Below are 21,113 nucleotides of genomic sequence, written 5' to 3' on the forward strand. Positions count from 1 at the left end.
GAGCTCCTTTATACTGCTTTGGAAATATAAAAAATATGCCCTCTACACAGCCTGCATATTCTCAGTCCCTCATATAGAACCCTTCTGGCCTAAATTTCAAATTCCCCATTCTCAGGGAAATATTTTCAATGAGGAAAATCCCTGGGAATCCAAGTCTGAAGGAGTGACCTACTCAAACTAATCCAAATGGAAATTTCAGAACCCTGAGGGATCTCTTTTATCTAGCAACCTAGTCTTTCCTAAATGGTCAAAGATGGAAATCTTTGGTTTACTTTTTGTTTCTGACTAATTTTTACTTCTCATATTACTTACTATAGTAAAACAGCACACATTCCAAAAGAGAAAGCCAGGCATAAACCTAAAAATCAAATAGATACACCCAGAAACCCTTTCAATTCTGATCCATACACAAGTATCACAATGGTTCTGGAAATTGCTGTTCTATACTCTTGGCCTGCATTTTTTTTTTTTCACTTCAAATCATAGCCATTTTCCTAATCTTTATGAAATTTTCACATAGAAAGTGCTGAATAAAATAGATTACAAAGTACCTACTGGGGAAATCATGTCATAAAATGGTACTGAAATACCGTTTTCCAGCCTAGGTTCCAATAACTATAGCAATTTTCCAATCTTCTCAACAAGCCCACCAGTGTTTGCATTCTCACTCTTTATTGTTAAAGAGGTCTACCTCACTCGCAATCACTCTACAGTAAGTTGTCCACTTAATGGTAATTTCCTCAGATTCAGGTCAGAGTGCTTTCTGCAAGGAAAAGTGCCAATATTTATTAGTTATGTGGCAATGTGTCATAAGGGCCAAGTTTGATTTTTTAATACAAAATTGTTGCAGTAAAATATGTGATTCATTGTTTTTCTTTCTTCTTCAGAATGAACTTCCAGATACACAATAACAGAAGGTTGACATTTGAAAGAAAAAAAGAAAGAGAAGAAAAGAAAGAAGGAAGGAAGGAGAAAGAAATGCAAGAAAAAGGAAAAGAAAAAAAAAAAAGAAATATACTCTGGCTGAAAGATTTCCAAACTAGTTACACTCATAGGGTTTCTCCTCAGTGTGAGTTGCCTGATGCCTAATAAGTTTAGAACTATTAATGAAAGCTTTCCCACACTGATTACATGTAAAGGGCTTTTCTCCAGTATGAGTTCTTTGATGTACAATAAGTCGAGCACTCAAGCTGAATGTTTTCCCACACTGATTACATTCATAGGGTTTTTCTCCAGTATGAGTTCTTTGATGTTGAGTAAGGCATGAACTCTGCCTGAAGGACTTCCCACACTGATTGCACTCATAGGGCTTTTCTCCAGTATGAGTTCTCTGATGCACAACAAGAACATAACTCTGGCTAAAGGACTTCCCACACTGGTTACATTCATAGGGTTTTTCTCCAGTATGAGTTCTCTGATGCATAACAAGGTGAGAACTGCGGTTGAAAGATTTTCCACACTCATTACATTCATAGGGTTTCTCTCCAGTATGAGTTCTCTGATGTGCAACAAGCTGAGAGCTCCAGCTGAAGGATTTTCCACACTGATTACATTCAAAGGGTTTTTCTCCTGTGTGAGTTCTCTGATGGGCGACAAGTTTGTAACTCTGACTAAAGGACTTTCCACACTGATTGCACTCGTAGGGCTTCTCTCCAGTATGAATTCTTTGATGTGCAATAAGTTTATAGCTCTGGATAAAGGATTTCCCACATTGATTGCATTCATAGGGCTTCTCTCCGGTGTGAGTTCTTTGATGGGCAATAAGTTTGTAGCTCTGCCTGAAGGACTTCCCACACTGATTGCACTCATAGGGCTTCTCTCCAGTATGAGTTCTCTGATGCACCACAAGAACATAGCTCTGGCTAAAAGATTTCCCACACTGATTACATCTGTAAGGTTTCTCTCCAGTATGAGTTCTCTGGTGAGAAACAAGGTGAGAACTCCGGCTGAAGGATTTCCCACACTCGTTACATTCATAAGGTTTCTCCCCAGTGTGAGTTCTCTGATGTGCAACAAGATGAGAGCTCCAGCTGAAGGATTTCCCACACTGATTACATTCAAAGGGTTTCTCTTCAGAATGGTTTCTCATGTTTTGAGCAAGGGATGAACTCTGGGAGGTTTGACTACAGTTATATTGACTCTCTTCAACAGGTATTCTCTGTTGTTCATTACGGGATATACTGTGGTTCAAAACTTGCCCACATTCCTTAAAATCTAAGGATCTTCCTCTTGCGTGTATTTTCTGATGTATATTTAGGGGTACATCATGGCTAAAAGATTGAATACTGTCACTAAATCCATAGGATTTATCTTCTGTTTGAGTTCTTGTAAACTGAATAAGGTGAATGTTCTGGTGAGGGTTTCCACATTCATTATTCTCACAGAGTTTCTCACTGTCATTAATCATCTCATGAGTGTTTACAATGGAATTATAATGCAATTTTTTAACATGTGAGGCATGTTTATGAAGATGGTTTCTTATGGGTATCATCTGGGGTGAAAGAAGACTGGAATTCAGACCACTCTTCTCAAGTTCATCACTTTTATGGACTCTCTCATAAGTAATCGCTTTCCTGTGAGTAAATGCCATTTCTTTCAAAAGTCTCTCTTGTTTTTCCTGTTGCTTTTCCAACTGGCCCTTACAATCCTGAACTTCTTCACATGAAGATAACCAAGGATCATCTCTTGTCAACCTTTCTAACTTTACTCCACGGGATGGTTCATCATCAAAAATGTTCTGCTTTGATGTTGATTCTCTTCTTCCAAGTGCCATTGCCAAGTCTAGAAGAAAGCAAAATAAAACATTCTAGCCAAAGAATGTTAGAGCTGGAATACTGGGAAAGAAGCTGACAAACAAATATGCAGAATATATATGGATTTGTTTTCAGCTATGGACCTATAACCTGGATTAAGAAAACAGAAGGGTGGGATGAAGCAGTAAGCAGAAAAGTACACAGCCCAACAATGTAACAATATTAAAATTCACTGTTTCTGAATAAAAAGACTTTAGATGCCAAATATCTCCATATTCCATATTAAGATCACGTGTGCAGAATCTACAGAATAACAAAACAATTTTGCAAGTCTTAGCAAAAACACCAGAGTCCTTTCTACCCTCTTTAGTGCTAGATACATGTAGAGAACAGTATCTACATTTCTAGGAATTTCTGGAGCCATGTGTCAGTAAGACATGGGCAAACTACTTTGTGAACCAAGAAAAAGAATATCCCAGGCCCCCTAAATGCCTTAGCAGTTTTAAGGCCTGATGGATTCCTATGGTTCCAAGTGAGAGAGAACGGAGATTAGTTCAGAAGCAGAAGCCTGTGTGGCTACTAGGTCAAGCACAGAGAGTACATCTGGGAAAAGTGGCAATGTATACAGTCCATTAGGAGTGGGAGATGGAGAAATATGTAGTATGCCCTATGGGGATTTCTGAAATTAACCTTCAATACCTGTAATGATTCCTAAGTGTCTGTTTCTCACCTGGATATGTATGTTGGGAAATGTTAATACTCATCCCCTTGCTCCCACAAGGAGATTGCATCTGGTTTGAAAAGCTGATAGGGACCAATATAGGACTTGGGGTGTTTGGGCTGGGGACAAAAGAAAATCACTGCAGAATTTGGTCCCAGTCTTTGGACTTTAGGAACTATGAAGACTGAACAAGCTCAAACCCAAGAAGCTGTACCTTTGCTACTCTACAAATTAAAATTAAATCTTCATTGGAGAATAAAAAGGACACATGTAATCTATGTGTGGTCAAAATCATCCTGACCTCTGAACTCCACAGCTCTTAATCAACTGGAATCATTTCAATATACAAACTTCATTAATTCTTACCCCAAGAGACCAGGTCCCTGTGGTTCTCTAGGATCACATCTCTAGGATCACACCTCTGATTAGGGTTCAAAGTGCCCTCTTCCTTCTGAGTGAAGTCCACAGTCACAATTTTGAAGTTCACTCCTTCCTAAAACAGGACACACATTCCTGCTCAGCTGGGTATCATTTTCTTCCAGTGTTTACAAAGGAGGAAAAGTTTGACAAACGGTAGAAGGAAAACTTGGCCTGGAAATTGTTCTGACTGTCCAAAGGAAGATCTAGTCAAGGTATACAGGTGTCTTTTATGTAAGGCCCTTTGGGTTTTGGATGCTGGACCTGTTTATACCCCAGAGAGGAACACCAGATCAGAACAGATATGAATTGTTTTCTCTCTTGTTCACCTTGAAGAAAATGCTTATTCTGATTTTTGCCCTGGTGAATATGAAATTCCCACTTAGGAATTCCCTCCAAATACCCAAGAAGCTAACAAAACAGGGTCAGCACACTTTTTCTGTCAAAGGTCAGAGAGTCAACATTTTAGGCTTTGCAAGCCAGAGTCTCTATCACAACTACTCAGCTCTCCTGCAGCAAGAAAGCAGGCACAGAAAATATATAAGCAAATGGGTGTGGCTGTATTACAATAAAGTTTTATTTACAAAAGCAGGCAATGGGCCATATTTGGCCCACAGGCTTTACTTTACTGATGCCTGAAATAGAAGATGAAATGTAGGCCTTGATGAAAGGCAGCATGTATAGGTTAAGAGCACTGGATTTGGAAAAGGGATGGGTTTTCTCATCTATTAAGAGCAAAGGTTGGGGCACCTGGGTGGCTCAGTAGGTTAAGTGTCTGCCTTCAGCTCAGGTCATGATCCCAGGATCCTGGGATGGAGCCCCACTTTGGGCTCAACGGGGAGTCTGCTTCTCCCTCTCCCCCTCCCCCTGCCCCTGGCTCACGCTCTCTCTCTTAAATAAATTTTTTTTTAAAGATTTTATTTATTTATTTGAGAGAGAGAATGAGATAGAGCATGAAAGGGTCAGAGGGAGAAGCAGACTCCCTGCCGAGCAGGTAGCCCGATGCGGGACTCGATCCCGGGACTCCAGGATCATGACCTGAGCCGAAGGCAGTCGCTCAACCAACTGAGCCACCCAGGCGCCCCCATCTGTCTTCTAAGGTGAGTTTATCCCATTTGTATTTATTAGGCTTAATCATACCCAACTCATTGGGTTGTTTGGCGAATTAATTGTATGATATATGTAAAGCTATTAGCAACTCACTGAACAAAAAGACAAATGCTGGCAAATGGGATCGATGGGTGATGGGTATCAAGGAAGGCACTTGTTATGATGAGCGCTGGGTGTTGTATGTAAGTGAGGACATTTTAAGAAAAGATTATTAGATCTGAGAACTCTGAACAATTAAGTGACAGCCAATGTGACCTTTATCTTGAACTCTCAGGCTTGAGAGGACAGTTCCATTTTGTCCACACTCAGAGCTGCATTGTAAAGCCTTCAGGAGACACACTGTTGCTACTGTCATGCAGAGGGGGTCTCTTGGACTGCCTCCTCTCAGCAAGAAAGGACCCGCTTCCAAGACTACTGGGCAGGAATTTTGATCCAATAAAGTGCTGAGGGTGATCTGTCCTTACCCAAAGGCAGCAAAGGCTGGGAAAGTGGAATGCCACTTGTCACTAAAGGCTTTTTAAGTAGACCTGGTGTTCCTGAGCTGTGGTGCATGAACAGGACAAAGTCCCTGAGTCCCACGTAACCCCATGCAAAATGCTGCTGTACCTGCATTTTTCTAAGTTGGAACCCATAAATTTCACCGAAACCTCAGAAGTTTTCATGATTAGCCCAAAACAGGATTCAGATATATCATCTGCACTCTGCCACCTATGTTGAACATGGATCTATAGGTACTGTTTTTCAAGCTCCAATTCATACTTCCTTTTCATAAACACTCCCCTTCACTGTTTAACACAGGTCCCTTTAATATCAAGCTTGTTCAGGGGCACCTGGGTGGCTCAGTCGGTTAAGTGTCTGACTTGAGCTCCGGTCATGATCTCGGGGTCCTGGGCTCGGGCCCCGCGTCAGGCTCCCTGTTCAGGAGGGAGTCTGCTTGGCCCTCTGCCCCTCCCCCCGCTTGTCCTCGCTCTCTCTCTCAAATAAATAAATAAAACCTTAAAAAATATATCTGGTTTATTCAAAGGTCAAATAAATAATACCAAACTAGATTAGCACCCCTCCCTCCAACTCCACCCCCAGCTATATGTTCCAAAAGTTCCATGGATTTCTATCCTAAGACTCACATGTTCTGTTCATTTGCATAATGGTCATCTTTGTCACAAGGCTTCAGTCCATGAGGGCAGGGGTAAAGTAGTGACCGTTTGTAACTATAACTCCAGTGCTTAGCATAGTGTTGGTGTATAGTAGTTATGAAATATATGTATTTGGCAAATGATTTCAATGAGTGAATCCATAGTATCAACAGACTTCATAGTATATCAAAATAATCTGATTTTTGGTCCGAATTCTGATTTAAGTCCTCTCTCTCACCTGAATCTCAGAGGCCTATCACACACCTATTTGAAAAGTCCCTTCAACGTGTGGATACTGGTTTTTCTCCACTTTTATCTCCATTTATTCTATCCTTCTTCTCACCTGCCCCAACTCCCCACTCCTCAAAATTCCTTCCCAAACCCTTCAACTGTGTCCTTGGGCACTCTACTTCTAAATAACGAAACCCTACAGCTTCAACATCATCACCAAATATTCCCTCTATATCCCCATGTTAATGGAAACCTACCTTTTCCCCCAATGACGCCCTCCTCTGCAGGCCCCACAGGCTCAGAGTCGCTCAGCCATCAAAGGGGGAGGATGTGTATCCCCCTAGTCACACTGAAACTCACGCCATTTACCTTACTTCTTGGACCTTTGTCCTACCAACCACCTGAACACTAACCCCCATCCACGGGAAATGTATAATACTTCGGATGCATCCTCTACTTTAAGAACTTATCTTGTCTTGTCTTGCACTGTCTCTAGCATCCATTTGTAGAGTTCTCTGATAATAATATAACACTAATTGACTTTTTAATTTTTTTAAAGATTTATTTACTTATTTTTGAGGGGAGGGGTAGAGGGAAAGGGAGACAGAATTTTAAGCAGACTCTGTGCTGAGCACCGAACCCAATGCAGGACTCGATCTCATGACCCTGAGATCAGGACCTGAGCCGAAGCCAAGAGTCAAACGCTTAACTGACTGCCCCACCCAGAAGCCCCTAAAACTAACTGACTTTAATGAGGCACTTTCTGTGCGCTATCAGGCGTGAGCTAAGCATGTTGCATCAACTATCATTCATTGAATTCTCACAAGGTCCCTGAGAGAAAATACTAGCAGCAGCACCTTTTTTTCCAATAAAGAGCTAGAAGGATAAATTAACACGTATGTCTGAAGTCAGTGGCTGGGACGCAGCCTCCAACTTTGCCTAACGTGTGTTCTCAGTCATCAATGCCTAGCGCTAGCCCAACTCCCAGCCCCTAGAATTGCTCCTCAGCACCCTGCTCTTACGCTGAGACCCCAGACCTTGAAATCACCATAAAGTACTCCATCTCTCAAGTCACACAGACAGAACGCTCTACAACATCAGATTGTTCTCCCTTACTCGTTTCATTCTTTGATGGTTTGGGGCCATTACTCAACTCAAGTATCCACTATTACTATCCACTGGTCTATATTCTTTTCCTTCCCATTTAATGCCCCTTTTATCTTTTCCATCTTGATTATTCCATTTAGAGTAATTAGATCATTCATTTTAATCTTTCTATTTGTTCTATTCAAAAATCCTCTTTCAAATAGTACCTTGCCCTATGGGGCTTTCACTGAATGTACTTGGCTACAAGAACGAAACTGAATGTCAATCTATAATCTAAAGAAAGTAGGTTCCAGAATGCCACTGGGAAAGAAAACTCCGAAGAGCAGCTGTATAGAGTACTATCAGTGGTCACTACCTCGGAATGATCCTTTCGGACTGACCGGCAACCCTGTTATACCTCCTGGAGGCTGCTTGTCTCTCGTAACCCAATAGTACTGTTTTTCAGCCCTCTCCACCCGTGTCAAGCACCTCTCCATTCCAATTCCCAGCCCCATACCCAACAGATAACCACCTGACTGCTCCCAGAGAAGAATCCGAGCATTCCAAGAATTCCCTCACCCTCATTCTTCCCATACGGGTCGGTCCTCCCTCCTCGGCAGAGCCAACATGTTCACCTGAAAGATTTCCTCTGGTGCTAATCAAGGACTCTGCTTTGTTGTTTTAACTCCTCTCTCGCCACTTCCGTCTTTCTGCAACCCACTGAAATAGAGTCAAATCTTTTCAATCCTTTAAAGGGGGAAAAAAAAAAAGCCCTCAACTTCAAACCTCCTTGCAGCCATCACTCTCTTCAATCTTTAGCATGAGAACTGACCACGTTTTTTGTAAAAGCTGTCCAACTGTACCTCCGTTTCCTCCCTTTCTGCTCACCTCCTGGCTCACTTCAAGCTGGTCCCTGCTGCCAACTGGCCATGCACATTTCTCAGTGGAGAGAGGCCGACTCACCTGGGATGGAAGGGCCAGTGACCCAGCATCTTCTCTCTCGACCTTGATGATAATCTCTGGAGGAAGGAGAGAGTCCTAAGAAAGCAAAACAGATGAGGAAAAGGAAAATAACCAGGAAGCTAAGTTGTGACTCAAAACTCCCACTGTGAGTAGGCTAGGATTCGAAAAACCACCTGTTTTTAACACATCCCACCTACAATACTTCTGCTCCCTCCCATTGGTAAGCTCAAGCTAGCCATGTGGAGAGACAGGGGACATCTGAAGGGGCAATGAGGCACTGGACATGGGCATGAGGTCCTTGTGGATCTTCTAGGCCAGCCCAGCTACCAGTTACATGGAACTGAGTGACTCGACACAATGTGGGCAAAAAGAACTGTAAAACCGTGTTGTCGGAATTCCTGGATCACAGAATTATAAGAAAATAAAAAAGAACACGGCATGACCAAAGAATCATAAAGAAACAGGTCCAAAAAGTAACTTCATAAAACGTTTGGCAGAAAGCACCACACACAACAAAGGCACCATCAACAAGAATCCATACTATTAAGACTTGGTCTAAATCAGTAAGAAAAAGGTACCTTTAACAGTACAAGGGACAAAGGGATATGCACGTGCAACTCAACTATGAAGAAATAAAATGGCCAGTGAATAAATCAAAAGATGCTCACCTCTTTAAATCAGATAATAGCAAATCTCTATTCTGTAACTACCTACCTCTCTGTATTAGAGGCTATCAGTTCACGCTGATACCTCTAATTACCGTTCAACAGCGCATTTTATTCTAGCCTTCCTGCTTTCCGTTTCTGCACCTTATCCGGCTCCCATTATCCTCTTTCTATTTACTTATTTGCTCAGACCGCTCTGTGTAACCAAAATCCCGACCGCGTGGACTGTTTCTTCTGCCTGTTGCTAAGGACTCCCACCCTGGTGGCCGGCCAGTCAAGAGCATCATACCCCATCAGTGGGGGTTTACGTTGCTACAACCTTCCTGCAGGGTTGCACCCACATGCCCGAGCTCTCCCTCCCTCTCCCCCTCCTTCCCCCCTCTCCTTCCCTCCTCTGTGTGCTGGAGCTGCCTCAATGTAAAGAAGGCCCGAGGAGGGGCGCCTGGGTGGCTCGATCATTAAGCATCTGCTTTAGGCTCAGGTCATGATCCTGGAGTCCCGGGATCGAGTCCTACATCGGGCTCCCTGCTCGGTGGGGGTTCTGCTTCTCCCTCTGACCCTCTTCCGTCTTGTGCTCTCTCTCATTCTCTCTCTCAAATAAATAAATAAAATCTTTAAAAAAAAAAAAAGAAAGAAAGAAATGATGCCAAGAACTGAACAAGCTAATGTTTCTAACTCAGCGGGTACTTAGTAGAAACTAAACTCCAGCATGTTCCTTGTCTGCTGCAACTGCTGAGACAATCTTACTTGGGGAATATGGGTGCACCCTCTCTTTCATCAAGACTGTTTCCAACACCTTTTGAGTTAAAAGTTCTCTTCGGAAGGAAAACAAAAAGGAGACCAGTCTGCTCAGAGTCAACTCCGCCTCAATGTCCTTCCCCGCCCCCACCCAAGTAGCCGAAGCCATCCCTGTCCCCTGCTTTTGCTCCTTTGCATCACCATGTCCTCATACCTCTGGGTTTTGTCCACTTCCACTAGAGCGGGCTCCGTAAGAGCTGGGCTCTTGTCTCCTGTTCAGCACAGCTTCACTGTGCTTAAATCGGTACGGACACAGACTGGGCACTTCGTACACGTATGCAGACAATAAAACCACCACCAAGAGAAGGTACATGGAACGTGGTCCCGGGAGGCACCAAATCACTGCGGAGCTCCCAGGTGCTCCGCTGGTTAGAAGAAACCTCTGATGGGCACCCTTGTTCCTCTAAAATTCAAAGCACCAGCCTCCAGAACCTACTCCTACTGACTTATCCAAACTAAATGTTCAAAAACCACCTTGTCACCAAGTGTGTGAACACCCACCCACTCTGGATTACTATTTTAGGAACGTTCCCTCTATTTGTATCTTAGCTGCTGCAGTTTCCTCCAGATAATGTCACCGGTCACCTGCCAGGTATGTTTCAACAACCACAGAGTACTCAACATAGAACATCTCATAAATTTTTTTAAAAAGATTTATTTATCTGAGAGAGAGAGAGCGCGCGCAGGGGGAGGGGCAGAGGGAGAGAGAGAGAATCCTCAAGCAGACTCCCCACTGAGCGTGGAGCCTGACACAGGGCTCAGTCTCACGACCCTGAGATCATAACCTGAGCCGAATCAAGAGTCAGACACTTAATGACTAAGCCCCCCCACCAGGTGCCCCAATTATCTAAACATTTTTGAAGGGAGGAGTAATATGTCTCTTTCACCAACACAGAGATTAATGGTAATAACGTTTAGCAAACTTTTTAAGTCCATGAAGTTCACCAGAGATGGTCCAAGCGCCAATGGCCTGATCCAAACTCTGCCCCTTTCCTCTGCCCCACGGCTCAAAGTCTCATCATTCAGGCCACCTCTTCCAGGAAGCATTCCCGGAGAGCACACAGTCTCTTCTTCCCTTAGGATTTCTTAGCTGTTTTATCTTTACTGTAACAGTAAAATCTCTCTCCTTGTATTGCTTCCATTTCTACACCTCTCCCCTGGGTCACGAGCTTGGTGCTGTAAAGAACTATTTTTCATCTTTGTACTCTCAGTATTGAGTAGGAGCACAATGTGAATTATCAGAATTTGACAGGATTAGACATATGGGCATGGTTTGGGGAATATGAATGGAATTAAAAGCCTTTTATTTTTTTTCACTATTAACTATTTATTTACAGCTTTACTGAGGTATGCTTGACAAAAACTATCTATTTAAGGTGAACGTGATTTTTTTTTAGATATGTGGACACTATGAAATGAGTACCACAATCAAGCTAATTAATGTGTCCAGCAACTCACACAGTTATGATTTTTTTTGGGGGGGGGGGGTATGATGAGAACACTTAAGATCAATTCTGCATGTTGAGACTGAAAGGGGACAGATGAGGCTTTACCACCCGCGTTGCAGGGTTCTGGTCTCAGCCCCTGATGGCAGGCAGGGCCTTCCCTGGCCCAGCTACTACCAATATGTAAGAGATTGAAATCTCTCCAGTGATGTCCAGCAGGCTGGCTCACTGGACTCACCTCCCTCACTTAGTGCCAAGACTTGGGCTCCCCTGATTTCTCTTCCTGCTGGGGCTTTAACTGGTATCCATCAGGCAAGGTACTTGTGCATCTTCTGATAATGATTAAAACTTACTAGAGGACACTCAGAGTTGAGAAGTGTGCCAGCCAGCCTCCAAGACGGCCCCCAATGGCCCCCACCCTCCTGGAATTTACACCCTATGTAGTCCTTGCCCACGTGATACCAGTGGGTCTGTGTGACCAACAGATTACAGAAGAAGTGATGCTGGGACGCCTGGGCGGCGCAGTCGGTTAAGCATCTGCCTTCGGCTCAGGTCATGATCTCAGGGTCCTCAGATCGAGCCCCATGTCAGGCTCCCTGCTCAGTGGGGAGTCTGCTTCTCCCTCTGCTCCTCCCCACCCCCACCCCCGCTCGTGCTCTTTCTCTCTCTCTCATATAAATAAATCTTAAAAAAAAGAAAAAGAAAAAGTGATGCTGTGTCACTTCTGAGATCAGATGATAAAAGACACTGTGGCTTCCATCTTGGCTGTGTGCAGTTAAGCGCTCTCTCTCTTCTCTCTCTCTTTCTCAGGTCCTTTGCTCCAGGAGAAACCAGCAGCCCTGGGGAGAGGTCTGTGTGGCGTGGAACTAAGGCTTCTCGTCAACAGCCACGTGAGTGAGCTGGCAAGGGGGTCCTCCTACCCAGTCAAGCCTTCTGAAGAGAGCAGCCCGGGCCGACAATTTGCCACAACCTCGTCAGAGACGCTGAGCACCAGTAACATCCAGAGAAGCTGCTCCCAGGTTCCTGACCCTGAGAAACTGTGTGCGATCATAAATTTTGGTTGTTTTAAGCTGCTGAGTTTTGGGGTATGAAACCACAGATGACTAATAAAAGAAGGCAGATGTTTCTGCTTTTCCTGCATAGCCTTGGAATATACAAGAAGCGCATTCGCGTCTGTGACAACTAGGTCAGCTTTCTCCCTAGCACCTCACATGGGGCCTTAGACTGGCTAGGCAATCAATGACTATGTGATGAAGGTAAAAATTAGAATGAACAGATTGCTAGTTCAGTCGTGTAACAGAGAAAAAAATGGCAAAAGGACTATGAAGGTTCCCAGAAAAATACCAGAAGTCACTAGCTTAAAGTAGAATGCCAATGGTCACAATCAAAGCACACTTAACTTGTAGTTTTGGCAAAGTGTGAATGTACTTATGTAAATTTAAATGCCTAACTCCCTCTAAAACTCTTGCACTATTAGTAGTTAAATCTGGGGGAAGTCAAAAGTTACACATGGATTTTCAACTATACAAGAGGGTCGGTGTCCCTAACCCCCGCATTGCTCAAGGGTCAACCGAACGGGGAATCAGACACAAAAACATTTACAAAAGTGCTATTTGTAACAGCAAAACACGGAACACTAAATATCTATTAACAGTAAGCCCATAAATTCTGGGGTTATTTCTGTGGAAATCTGGGTGCCAGGCGTGCATATTGGTATCAGAATGTCACTATTCCCAGGCCCTGACAGTGGACGGAAATAGGATATGTGTGTATGTCTACACACACACACACACACACACACACACACACACACACACAGCTCTACATATTTCTACATCTACATCTACTGAAAACCACGAGCCACATCAATACCTACAATCCCCACTGAACACTAAAGTTCATTCCACTGTTGTTCTCGCCACATCTGATTGTGGGAACCCCGGCTTCCATGAGCCTTATGATATTTACTCACCTGGCCAACCTACGCCCCTGTGGGTAACTCATCTGCCGCTCCCTCTCCCACACAGATGCTCCTCGGCCCCCCTGGACTTGGCCCTCCTCACCCTCCTCACCCTCCTCGGGCTCTGACTCTGCAGGCAGGTGGCCTCTTCTTAGGGACTCACTCTCATGCCATTTGGACTTGGACTCCACACGGATGCCCTCGACTTCTGGCCTGGACTCGGGCTGTCATACCCCACACTGGTCTTCCCTCATGCGTTGATAACCTCAACCTGCCTCAGTTGTGACGCACCACACCGAGAGGTGCCCCGAACCCCGGCATGGGTGTACCTCTTACACCACATGGGTCACCCTTTGCATGGACTCATGCACTTGGGCTGTCCCCTCTGTGGACACCCTTCTCACCTGCTCTGGCTGTCTCACCCCAAAGCAGATCCCCCCCACCAGACACACTCACCTCACCCCACTTGGGCTCTGACTCTCGATGCCACCTTCCTCACCCTGTTTGGTCACTGATGCCCCCACACATGGACACCCTCCTCACCCCACAGGACGGAGGCCTCCCTCAACCACAGACCCCTACCCAGCTGTGCCCCACCTAATGGCTTCAGGATTGAACTGTTTAGGGAGGGGGAGGTGAAATTCTAACTGAACATTTTTAAAGAAGTTAAATGTTTTCAAAGAATATTGGTCATAGGAAAATGCTTTAAACTGTTCATTTCTTAACCTTAAAATGTGCTATACGAAGCAGAAAACGACAGATAAGAAATGAAAACATAAAGTCACTCAGGATGTAACTTGTACATCTTTGTTAACTGGCATATTTATACTCTTCTAACACATTTTCTATACACACACAAACTACATCCCTTTTTAAAAAGATGATCATTCCTGGGGGAACCTGGGTGGTGCAGTCGGTTAAGCATCTGACTCTTGGTTTCAGCTTGGGTCATGATCTCATGGTCATGAGATCAAGCCCCACACTGGGCTCCACACTCAGCAGAGTCTGCTTGGGATTCTCTCTCTCCCTCTCCCTTTGCCTCTTCCCCCGCTTACATGTGATCTCTCTCTCCCTCTCTCTAAATAAATAATCTTTAAAAAAAAAAAAAAAAGATGATCGTTTCTAAACGTTACTTACTTAACATAGATCCTACATATCTTTTTATGTTGGGAAATATGCATTACCACATCAATGTCCACAGCATGTTCCATTTCATGGTCTCTCCATAACTCTTTAACACTTGTCCTGCATGGCCCATTCTCAAACAATTTTTTCCAATTGCTCATTCCCAAGCAAAACTGGGAGTTGCTGCCCCAGGGGAATCAGTACTCTAAGGGCCTCTGATACAGGGTGCCCAACTCCTCCCGGGAAGAATTATCTGGGTTAAAATGGTGAGGAAATGCAGGGAGCCTCCTAAAATGTAGAGTGTCTTCAAGTCAGGAGAGACCAAAAGCCCCCCAAACAATGCCAAGAGAGCCAGGTCAGCTCCCGAGCCTGGAGGGTTGGGCTGTGGGGCCGGGGGTGGGGTGGGGAGCAAGCTCTAAGCTCTGGGTCTCTTCGAGGAAGGAAAGTTCCACTCACCTGTGCACAGGTCTTCAGGGGCTCTGGGGGCTTCTCATCCTGCTCTTCCATGCTCTCCTCCAGGCATAGGCAGAGGCCTGAGGGTCCTGAGCCACAAGGGTAGAAGCCCTTAGAAGACCATCCTGGCGCAGGTCCACCGTGGCGCCCCCCTCCCTGGATTAGTCTCCACTTCCAGGATGCATTCCCCGTGGCAAGCTTGCCTCTAGAGGTTTCTACCTGAAAAGCTGTGCATGCACCTAGAGTCCCTCAGTCCCTCTCCCAGGCCAAGACTCTGCAGCTCCAACCTGGTGCCTCTCCACTACCCAGGGCGCCCCTCGGGTCCCCAAGACTCTGCAGCTCCAACCTGGTGCCCCCACTACTATCACAGGCCTCTGGACCCCCTAACTATAAGTCATGCCCAAACACAGCCTTCTGCCCACCACCAAAATCTGCAGTACACGTCAGTCACTCCCTGCCCCACTGGGTTGTGGAATCCTCACAAATGCCCAGCACATTGAGGACCCCCTAGTGTGCACTCCTCCCCCACCATGACCTCAATCTGCAGCCCTAAACCAGCACCCCTTCCTTGGGCAAGGATCTGGGCTTCTGGGATTGACCTCCCAGAATCACACTCCCTGACTGAATGCATGAAGCTCGTGACACAGCCCCAACCCTCCCAGGATCCGACCCCTCCATTAACCTGGCCTGCCCCTCTCGCAACCTGTCATGAATCGCCTCCCACTTCCTGCTCAAATAACCAAGCATATTCATGGAGCTTGGCTGCACCATTCTGCGGTCTACTGGCCCCTACCAGAACAGCACCAGCTGGATCCCCAGCCCCAAACCCTCCTGAGCCCCGAACATGTAGCTGAGACCTGGTCCCTCCACCAACATGGGTATCCTCAGGCCTGAATCAGCAACAGAGCCGGCATGGGCCTGGGAGCTTCCTGACAAACCCCAGCACGTGCCACCCCCTCTGAGGCCCAGAACGTGGACCTCGGCTGTCTTTGTGCCAGCTCAATATTTCTGGGTGTGAGACTAGAACAGCCCCTGGCAAATCCGAGCCCACACACCATCTTACCAACCCTACCCCATCCTCTCCCTCTTACCCACACCCCCTTACCCCCACCGGATTCTCACTCCAACAGTACAGTGTGGGTTCACAATGCAGCTGTGTCCTGAACTTGCACACACACCATTTCCTCAACCAACATCCATAGGCCCCTACTTGAGCCACACCTGCCCAAATGTCCTTCTGGGCACCTGCTGCTTAGGAAGATCCTGTCTTCCCACCAACCTGGGTACCGCCAGGCTGTGATTAATGCACCCTCTGCACAAAGACCCCAGTACCCTCTAATTCCCACCTCCAGCCTCCTGTTTCCCATCCAAATACCTGTATGTGTGCACAAGGGGACATGGAGCAGCCCTAATCCTCTGCAGCCCCGAATCTGCAGGTGCTCCCTCCACTCACTTGGGCATCCTCAGGCAGTACCAGGGTCCTAGGACTGCCCATGTCTCCCCATTCTGCCCAAATGCCAGGTGTCCCAAGACCAGAACCTGCAGCTCCAGCAGCGACTGCCCCAGGCCGCCCACCTAGGTTCCCTCCTCCTGCTGGCACAACACAGAGCAGGCTCACTCCCAGAATCTGCACCCAGGACCTGGGCCTTCCACCAGCCCGAGAGTACTGTGCAGTCCCTGCTCCTGAGATGAGAAGCTGCATCTCCCACTCTTTACCTCAATACCCGAGATACCTCAAGTACCCACAAGCCTCTGGAGGATTCTAGGGTCACCTGCCCCACTGCCTGCTCACACACCAGAATATCAGAACACCCAAACAGTAGCTTGAGCAAAGGATTCCAGAGTCAGCCCCGGGACTTGAGCACTCACTATCTGGGGGGTTCTCAAGCTCACAACCGAGCAGCTCCCATGGGAACCAGGCCCTTTTGCTTCCTCCAGTCCAAATGTGAGCCCCTGAATGCCAGAGTACAGCCCCCTCCAGGTCCAAATCTGCAGCCCAGACTCTGTCTCCCAGTCCCTGGGCATTCTCGTGCCTGCAAGCAGAGCAGCCCCTGAGCAAAGGTCTTGAGAATGCCTACTTTGAGATCATGCTCGCAGCACCCTGCTTCCTTACCAAAGAGCTGTCAATTTCATTGCAGCTCTCTTCTTCCTGGACGCCAATTCTGCACCTCCAATCCAAAGTCTCCACCAAACCTGAATGCCCTAGCGCCTGGCACTATCCCAGGATTACCAGTCCAAATTCCTGCTTCCCATTCAAACACCCCCAGCACGTGCAGGGAGCGGTCTGCCCAGAACCCACCTCCCGGCCCTGGTCCCTCCTTCAACCTAGGAGTCTGCAGCCCATCAATGATCCTCAGAGGGTTCGCTCAAGCAGCACCGCCTCTTCTGGAGCAAGAATCAGCAGCTCAAACCTGGTCTCTCCACTACCCAGGGCGCCCCTCGCGTCCCCAAGCCAATCGCCCAGAATCTGACCTCCCACCCCATGCTTCCTACTCAAACGCCTGCTCAAAATACAGGCATAGTGGCAGAGCCCCTCTCCTCCAAATCTGCTGTTGAGTACTCCATCAACCCGGGCTTCAGTCCTCTGAGCCTGCACTAAACCGGCCTGGCATTGGAGGAGGGGAAGGCGGGGTTCTCAGGATCTCCCCACATTCCTGCATATGGCCTGTCTTCACCAACCCGGGCATTCTCAGGCCTGGGACAAGAGCACTACCCGATCAAGCACTCGCGCAGGCCCTCAGTCCCGAATCTGCAGCTGCACCAGTATCTCCACCTACTTCGGGGACCCAAGGCTAAAGAGCCCCCCGCGAAGGTCCCAGGTCGCCCACCCAACACTCCCAACCCCAGGTTCCCGCCTATACCCTGCGCATGCGCGCACGGAACACCCAGCGCCGCCCCGCCCCTCACCGACCTCGGCGTCCACGGGCTCGCGGCCGAGGCCGGGCCTGTCCCAGCTTCAGGGCCCGGCACGGCTCTGCGGCAGGACGAGGTCGGGTTAAGCAACCCCCGGCGCCGATTCTGCACACTACAGACTCGGGTAAAGTTGGTTCGGTCCCCCTCCCCTAGTCGGCATCTGCAGGGCCGCTCGGCTGATGTCCGAGCCCAGGTGCGCGGCGACTGCAGGCACCAGCGCGCGCGGGACAATGGCTGCGTTTCTGGCCGAACCCGGAAGTGCGTTTGGGGTCGGTGAGCCGGGACTACAATTCCCAGAAGCCTCAGCGGCGCCGGCGGCGATTAGGCGGGAGTCCAGCTCCTCCCGGAGGCGAGCGTGGGGATTACGGCCAGACGCGCCCGGTTGGGGTAGCTGCTGGGGGCTGTGACCGTGTGTGCCCGAGTTTTTGCGGGGCGCCGAGACGAGGAGCAGGACCTGGAGGTCCAGGTCTGGGCCCCGATGCGTAGGCAGTGGCTAACTTGGGAAAGGCTGGCCTGGGTCCGACTGGACGCCCAGGAGCGGCCGTGGAAACGGGATCCGATGAAAGGGCAGGGGGCGCCTGGGTGGCTCAGTTGGTTAAGCGACTGCCTTCGGCTCAGGTCATGATCCTGGAGTCCCTGGATCGAGTCCCGCATCGGGCTCCCTGCTGGGCGGGGAGTCTGCTTCTCCCTCTGACCCTCCCCCCTCTCATGTGCTTTCTCTCATTCTCTCTCAAATAAATAAATAAAATTAAAAAAAAAAAAAAAAGAAAGGGCGGGGACCCTTCCCGGGCGCCCGCTGCTGTCAGACGCTTCGCGCACGCAGTTTCCTTTTTGGTCCTCGAGCCCAAAGATAGTGGCTACAAGCCCGCTACACAGTCCAGGGAGCTCCTGTCAAGTCCTTCAAGAATCTGACTTGCTGATATGTTTTTGTAGCTCATGATAGTAAAATAGCAAGAATCCTTTTTTTTTTTTTTAATTGAGTTCTTTCTCTGCCTATAAGGCTTTAAGGGTCAGTTCTCTATCCCTCCCCTCCGCTTTTTGCCTCATCTCCTGACCATTTTTCTCTCTCAGTTCCAGCCACGCTGGCCTTTCCACCTTCTCCAGCAACTCCCTTAGGCTCCCACCTCGGGACCTTTGCATGTGTTGTTCATGCTGGCCGGCAGGCTCTTACTTTGAGGATTCCCCTGGATTCCAGCCATCTAGTCTTTAGGCAGATGTCACTTTGTCATAAGGCATTCCCCCATCAACCGTTGTAAACTCGCAAACAAACCCTTCACTCCCCACGTACTCCCTGCTTCCCTCATCTTTATTCTCTAGAGAACTTTTCACTAACAATCATATGTTGTAGGTATTTATTTGGTCTGTTACCTGCTTTCACCACTAGACTGTCAACTCCATGAGGGAAAGGATTTGTATCCACCCTGATCAGTGCCGTATCCCCAGCATCCTAGGGTACCTGGCACATAATAGATGCTCAGTAAATACTTGGTTTTGAATAAATAAAGGTTCTTGGCCCTTTGTTAAACACCTTAACATCTCGTTAATTGGTGCAATCACCCTGTGAGAAAACAGTGATGTTTATTTCCACCCCACCAGGGAGAAGCTGATAATTGGGGCCCTGCTGTATGAAAATATGGCATTTTAAAGGTTTTCTTTTTTATTGCTGTCAAAATACTCCCGTAGTTTTCTTAACATAACTTCTAACTTTTAACAACAAATTATTGCTATTTGAAATGTAATCTCTACCCCCCAAATTTCTTATGATTGGTTATTGTGGTTCATTTTTTATTTTTTTAAAGATTTTTACTTGAGAGCATGCACGTGCACACGCGTGTGCGAGAAAGTGAGAGAGAGAGAGAGAGGCAGACTCCCTGCTTAGCAGAGAGCCCAACACGGGGCTCGATCCCTGGACCCCAAGGTCATGACCTGAGCTGAAGGTAGATGCTTAACTGACTGAGCCACCCTGGTGCCCCCGAAATGTTAGGAATTCTTACAGTATTTCCTTTGATACTCTTGGCTTTTCTAGTGAGACAATCATCTACAGATAATTATTTCATCTCTTCCTTGCCAATATTTTTAACCAGATATTTCCTTGCATTTGGATTGTGTCGGCTATCATTTTCACAACAGTATCACAAGAATGCTTGCTTGTGTTCTCTTTTTAATGGGCATCCCTCTAACGTTGAGGGTTAAATATAGTTGTTTTTTAAATGGAAGTAGGCAACTTACTGGGTTTTTTTAACTTTTTGTTACATAAATTTCTAGCATGAAAGTAGAGAGACTAGTTAAAGGGCACCCCCTTTGGCCTGTCATGCAACTTAATTTTCCACTGGATCTTTTCTCATCTCTAGCCCCACCTGTGCTTTCCAGTGTCCTCCTCCTCCAGTGGTTTTGAAGCAAATCCTACACATTATTTCATTTCATCTGTAAGTGTTTCAGTATGTGCTCGAAAAACAGGGACTGGTTTTAAAAACAAAACTTCAGTACAAAATAGATATGCATCATGGGGCACCTGGGTGGCTCAGTCGATTGAGCATCCAACTCTTGATTTCAGCTCAGGTCTTGATCTCAGGGTAATGGGACCCAGCCTCAGATCTGGCTCCACGCCCAGTGGAGATCCTCTCTCTCCCTCTGCCCCTCCCCACCCACTAGGATGCTCTCTCTCTCAAAAAAACATAAGCGTCATACCATTAGGCACAGAGAACACAAAATTACTATGATTAGCAGATATGATTACAAACCACAAGACCCAAGAGAATTAACTAAAAGAAATGAACATCAAAGAGAGACTAGAAAGGCATCGAATGTGAAACAGATAATGGTAAATATTTATGTACCACTCTGTGCCAGGTACCGCTGTAACATCCTTATAAACGTTTCTCACTTAGTCCTCATAGTAATTCATACAAGATTGGACTGTTATTTCCATTTTACGAAAGATGACATTGAGGCCCAGAGGTGTTAAGTAACTTACCCTGGATTGTATTGTGAGGGCAGAGCTGGGATTGAGTCCAAGAAGTCTGATGCTAGAGTTCATGATCTTAACTCTTACATTATATTGCCCCTTGCCCACCTATCAATATCTTTCCTCTACATAAGCAATACTAAGTTTGCAAACAAGACAGGACAGTTTATATTTATTCATAATAGAAGCAAAAAAAAAAAGGAAGCATAAGAAGAAATCTTCAAAACCCCAATAAGAGACATAAAAGACACAGAATCGCCATACAAGCTGTGTTGTAAAGATGTAAAATATTGCAGAATGATCTACAGATTCAGTATGCAAATATGACAAAATCATGATAGGATGCTTTGACCATGAGCTCATCTTCCCCTTTTT

At 46.5% G+C, this 21,113-nt stretch overlaps 1 protein-coding gene across 3 annotated transcripts; it reads right to left on the minus strand.

The window, feature by feature from the left end:
• Positions 1 to 473: 473 nt before the first annotated feature.
• Positions 474 to 18,057, minus strand: ZNF180 (zinc finger protein 180). Of its 3 annotated transcripts, XM_034986713.1 has the most exons (5): positions 17,772 to 18,057; positions 14,864 to 14,949; positions 8,415 to 8,489; positions 3,841 to 3,967; positions 474 to 2,781 (listed from the first exon to the last, which is right to left on the minus strand). In XM_034986713.1, exons 2-5 carry the CDS (start codon positions 14,912 to 14,914, stop codon positions 1,040 to 1,042), a joined length of 1,995 nt encoding a protein of 664 aa, XP_034842604.1. In that variant the 5' UTR covers positions 14,915 to 14,949; positions 17,772 to 18,057; the 3' UTR covers positions 474 to 1,039. The 3 variants fall into 3 exon arrangements, with proteins under 3 accessions (XP_034842604.1, XP_034842605.1, XP_034842606.1); XM_034986714.1 differs by lacking the exons at positions 8,415 to 8,489; positions 14,864 to 14,949; positions 17,772 to 18,057 and adding an exon at positions 7,984 to 8,405; XM_034986715.1 differs by lacking the exons at positions 3,841 to 3,967; positions 14,864 to 14,949; positions 17,772 to 18,057 and having other exon boundaries at positions 8,415 to 8,600.
• Between the last annotated feature and the right edge of the window lie 3,056 nt (positions 18,058 to 21,113).

Source organism: Mirounga leonina, unplaced genomic scaffold, assembly GCF_011800145.1.
Source record: "Mirounga leonina isolate KUSES-001 unplaced genomic scaffold, KU_Mleo_1.0 Mir_376, whole genome shotgun sequence".
Taxonomy (NCBI): Eukaryota; Metazoa; Chordata; class Mammalia; order Carnivora; family Phocidae; genus Mirounga; species Mirounga leonina.